At 35.4% G+C, this 5,280-nt stretch overlaps 1 protein-coding gene across 2 annotated transcripts; it reads right to left on the reverse strand.

Annotated features, from left to right (window-relative positions):
- Window positions 1–233: 233 nt before the first annotated feature.
- LOC148867933 (auxin-responsive protein IAA4-like) lies at window positions 234–1,972 on the reverse strand. 2 transcript variants are annotated; one of them, XM_088979646.1, is made up of 4 exons: window positions 1,707–1,972; window positions 1,103–1,308; window positions 739–835; window positions 234–624 (listed from the first exon to the last, which is right to left on the reverse strand). In XM_088979646.1, exons 1-4 carry the CDS (start codon window positions 1,871–1,873, stop codon window positions 570–572), a joined length of 525 nt encoding a protein of 174 aa, XP_088835772.1. In that variant the 5' UTR covers window positions 1,874–1,972; the 3' UTR covers window positions 234–569. The 2 variants fall into 2 exon arrangements, with proteins under 2 accessions (XP_088835772.1, XP_088835773.1); XM_088979647.1 differs by having other exon boundaries at window positions 739–808; window positions 1,707–1,964.
- Between the last annotated feature and the right edge of the window lie 3,308 nt (window positions 1,973–5,280).

The following is a 5,280-nucleotide window of genomic DNA, read 5'->3' on the forward strand; positions in this document are numbered from 1 at the left end:
ATAACATGAGATCACATCCGTAAACGTATGATGAGTGTGTGTTCATGCGTGTCTGTGTGTCACACGATTTTGCAACGTGTCTAAAGTTCATCCTCTGATTAGAGACTCGTTCATTAATTAAGAAGGATTAACGCAACACTCGTGTTGCGACACGAGGGGAAGGACCACAACCACATCCACTACTCGACAAGGTAAAAGAGAAATAAAGGAAAAAAAAAAAGGAAACACAAGTATGAAGCTCATACCTACTTTCATGGAAACCTTGAGCATCTTTGCAGCTTTTTCTTTTCTTTTCTTTTCAATCTGTTTCATTTCACTGTGATGAGTCTCTCCGACAAGTTTAAGTATATCAATTGAAATTGAATACCCAAAAGAAGAAAAGAGCAAAGAAGAAAAAACTATATCTCTTTGTACCATTTAGGTGTATGGACCTGTACATTTATAACTTAGCAAATTTAATTCATTTGGGTTTCTATTGGATATATTATATATCGCAATTAACAAAAAAAATATTGTAGAGAGAGAGATAAAAGGAGAAAGTGGGGAGATGTATCAGAATCTGGTAAAAATTAGCATTTATCTGCCCTTGTGATCTTCAGTCTCTTCACAGTTGTCAAGAACATCCTGAGATAAGCAGATATTTTTTCTAATTGATTAATATATATATGCATTTAAATTTTAAAGCAAGGAAATTAAACCAGAAAAATAGAACAAAAGAGAGTGTAAGACGAAGCTTACTCCCATGGAACATCTCCCACCATCATCCAATCCCCTTCCTTATCTTCATACGTCAACACATGATCGTTGTCTGAAAGAACTCCATCTATGTCAGAGCCTATATCAAATTGTTTTCGGAAATTAAAGGTAGGAAAAGAACTCCTCATTAGTCATTAGTTAAAACATAAGGAAGCTAGCAATATTTAATTTTCAGACAAATGGTACATGATCTTCATAGTACGTGCCATCAAACCAATTTTGGCTTAACTAGGTTTAAATTAAAATGCAGACACAAATAAGTTTAATTCTAGTCTATAATTCTGAATGGAATTAATTCAAGTTAGTCATCTCAAATCCTATATCTGTGTCCCTGATCTATACTTACAGAGAATGGTGGTCCGGAACATCTGGCCAAGAGTTCTTACTAAGCCATCATAATCATTGTGAGCAAACAGATCTAGTTTCCTTCCGATTGGAACTCCTTCCATGTAGACTTTCACAAAATAGCTGGTTCGTTGTCGATTACTTCCTTTCTCTGCAAGCGTACTGCGGAGGAGAGGCTTGAGCGGCGGCCAATCGGATGATTGCTCTCTAAAATCCAGGAAGATGGATAAATAAGGTATTCCAAGTAGAACGATATCATGTAAACCTGAATAGATAAAATTTAGATGTGGCCATATGGGTACTACCACATTCAACTTAGAATTCATGTGGAGATTAAGAAGTGAGCAAAAAGATGAAATGAAGACATGGCTGAAGGGGATCAAGAGTGAAACAGAATAAGTGTATGTTTGGTTGTGTATGTATCGCGATTATAACAAATGCAGACCATATATTTCTATATATAGAAGAAAGAATTAAAAATCAAATGGGTATTGATTATATAGCAAAAGTTCCAAGAGAGTTGAGGCAAAAAAAAAAAATAAATAAAGAAGAAAGGAAGTGGAAAGGCAGAAAAATAATAAGAAAGTAGAATTAGTTGCATCTACCTTGAATTATTAGAAAAGCTGTCAATTTCCGACGAGGTTGAAATACTGAGGCCAAGCCTTAGATCGGTGCTCAAGTCTTTCTTTCTTTGAAGAGAAGATGCATATGAGAGAGAAGGGTGATTACTGCTATCAATTGAAGACGAAGAAGAATTGGTAGACCTACCCATTGTAGCGTTCTGGTGTGTGTGTGAGAGAAAGAGAGAGAGAGCCGCCACCTTAGGCTTAAATAGTATAAATAGAGAGAGAGACAGAGAGGAGCAAACTGGCAAAGGGGAATATATGGAAGGAGGGAAATCCGACCCTCAACAGACTCGTCTGTTTGAATTGTCGTCACAGTGGCCGACATTTACACGTGGCATATACGATTTGGCCCGCTTCGTTTACTCGGCTTGGCTCATTTTGGTTTTAAGATAGAAAATAGAGAGAGATGGGCTTTAATTTGTTTGTTCGGGTTGAAACTTGAAGTTGGAACCCCTTTTATTTTTTCTCTTTATTGTTGTCTTGTTCCTTGTCTTGAGACTTGAGATGATGAGGGTTTTAGGAGTCGAAGAAGAATAAAGTAGATGGAGACCAATACCAACTTAATAGGTCTCATTGTCTTTAAAAAAAAAAAAGAAAAACGGTCTCAGTGGGGACACCACTAGAGAAATAGTCGACTTTGATCTTATAATCATGACCGTCTAATGTAGAACTGTTTTGACTAGTCAATACTCGATAACCCGTTAAGACTTGAGACTTGGAACTTGGGAGATTTTGGATTGGAGAACCATCCGAATCCCATGCCTGATCGTGATGGGACGGTGGTGATGCGAATTGCATTTAATCTTATGGGAATAATGGGATCGCTTCTCTCTGTTATATCCTTTCTTTTCTCCTTATTTTAACATTGTAGCTTTCCTATATATATATATATATATATATATTGTTGGAAAAATCAAATCCGGTTTTAGTCTAGGTTGGGTTCTGGTTGGCATTTTTATCCGACCAATCTAATTGCCTCCCTTGTTTATGCCATCATTCCAAATTTCATACCATGATTGATACATCTTTCCCTCCATCTACTCTCAGCCTTCTGCGTGTTCTAACTTATGGACTAAAATATAATCTACGGTTTCAGTTGGTTTCACCATGAGTATATATATATATATGTGGAGTATATAGTTGCTATAACTGAAGTAATGCAATTAATTATCATGGTTATGGAATTGAATGCTGTATTTTTTTTGCTATAAATAAATTAATATTATCATGCAATTTAACGAGTAACACAGCACACAACATTCAATTCCTTCACAGAGACTTACTGTAGTGATAATGTGATATAATTCAAAATCAGAATAAGGTAATTAGCAATCGAGAAAGTGAATTTACTGTAGTGACACAATTCGAAATTAAAAGGATTTATGCCGATGGCGAAAGGGAAATTTTGAAACAACTTGGTTCTTGATTCATGAATACAAGAATAAGCCCCTGGCTGCAGCTGCTGGACATGGGACGATTTCAAGTGATTCACACTACAGCTACAGGTGGGCTTGGCCTCATCATGAACAAGTTCTAACCACCATGCGTAATCAAAGTGTTTTGGCAATATTGCCTATAAAGGTGGCAGCTAATGAGAAAAAGTGTGTAGAAGAGCTAGGTACAATCTGGGTCATGACAATGACTAGGACCGTAATGTCAGTTGTTAGGGCAACCATCTGGACCCATCACTCATCTGTTTTTGGTCTACCTCAACAAATTCTTGCTTAGGGTTTAGCTGTTTAAGAACTAACATTTTCCTTGGAAAATTAAAAAGAAAAAAAAAAAGGGAAAAACTATCAGCATATTTCCATAAGAGGCTAGGACTAAATTAAAGAAGGTGACTTTAAACTGTAGGAAAAAGAAAGATTTTGCTTTTCAAAAAATTCTTTTTTATTAAATTAAAAACTTTTATTAATTTAGGACCCGTTTGAGAGGGTTGGCTGAGCTGAATTCAACTAAGCTAGTTCAGCTGCTTCGAGGAGCTGCAGATAAGTCATTCAAATACTGAGGTGGACAGTCCTTCAAATGATAGACTGACAGCCAATCTGCCGTGTAGGATCCACCATAGAAAGCCGGAAGCCACTTCACTTCAGCCTCCCAAACGGACACTGGAGACAAGCAAACCAAACATTAAAGTCACTATCTTCTCTTTGGAGGGCACACAGAAATCACCGTTTCTTTTATTTCTTTTTTTTTTTTTTTTTATTACGCTCTGTTTTCTTTGTTTTTTCTCAATCGCATATAAAATTGGAAATGACCACTCTTCTTGTTTTTTTTCCCTTTCTAATTCAAAGGATATATTAAACACAAACTAGCTAGAAATACAAAGTATTAAATTTCAAAGAACCATTTAAGATAAAATCTTGTACGGAAACTAGTTAATTATAATAATTAATTAGGGAAATAAAGATAGAGTACTAAACCACTTGACTAAACAGAATCTGATATCATCTAAAACACGATTCAACCTAAAATCTTAAACTGTTAGGGGATGGATAACTACTAGAGAAAGAGGAAACCGATCATATGCACGATTGACATATTAACTAATAGATCAGCATATCCATTACTCTCTCTAACAATGTTCGAGGACAAGATGAGACCCAGCCAAGCTAGTCCAAGTGTCCAACAATAATAATGCATTTAAATTAGCGGCGTGGCCTATCTGGGACAAATTAAATAAATACCTTAGGCACATGAATCTCATTAACACCCGCCTTGCAATCCCCCAGTATTTGAATTTTAACAAAGGTTAGCTGTCGTATCTGTGTTTAATTGGGAGGTCACAATGAAATGCTTCGACGGTATTTCATGTCATTACTTGGCACCATTCCTTCTAGCTAGAGATGTGCCAACAAAAGAATATTAATCCAATAAACAAATAAATATAACTACAATCTAGCTTTATTGTATGAAAGAGAGGAGGTTTTTCTTTTAAAAAAAAAAAAAAAATCCATAGTCTACTTCCCTTCAAAATACCTTATTTTTTTGTTTGATAAATCACCATTCTCGAGACTTGAGAGATTTGAGAGGCAAAAATAAAGCACCTAAAGCTTCAATTTAAGTTGAAGCTATTTTGCGATGGAGATCCAAGCTTTAAGAAATTAACGAGCACAATGTTACGTCTATAGGAGATCATTATATATATATATATATATATATATATTTTACACTTGGAAACCATACAATTAAATCAATAGTCCACGTATCAGTTCTTTGTAAAGCTTAGAGAAATTAAGGGAATATTGATACATGTGATACAGTAAATTAACCTAATTAATTGATTGATTAGCATGCAAATATTGTACTAAAGAGGGATCGATGTTCCTAAAATAACATAATTGAGCATAAACATGCAAATAACGTAACTGTTGCTTGAGAAACTTTATGAAGCAATAAACTTTAGTAGGAGACAAGATGGACATGGGGTTTGAAATTTGGGATTTTGGAGTTTGAAAAGTGAGGTTGTAGGAGGTCATGAGGTTCCAATTGATGGTGGGTGTTATAACTTTCAAGGCCCTTTATATTAATCCAAAAACACCTCACAGAAAGG

This window comes from Nelumbo lutea, chromosome 3 (genome assembly GCF_056320005.1).
Source record: "Nelumbo lutea isolate HS-2025 chromosome 3, American lotus-T2T, whole genome shotgun sequence".
NCBI classification, from domain to species: domain Eukaryota; kingdom Viridiplantae; phylum Streptophyta; class Magnoliopsida; order Proteales; family Nelumbonaceae; genus Nelumbo; species Nelumbo lutea.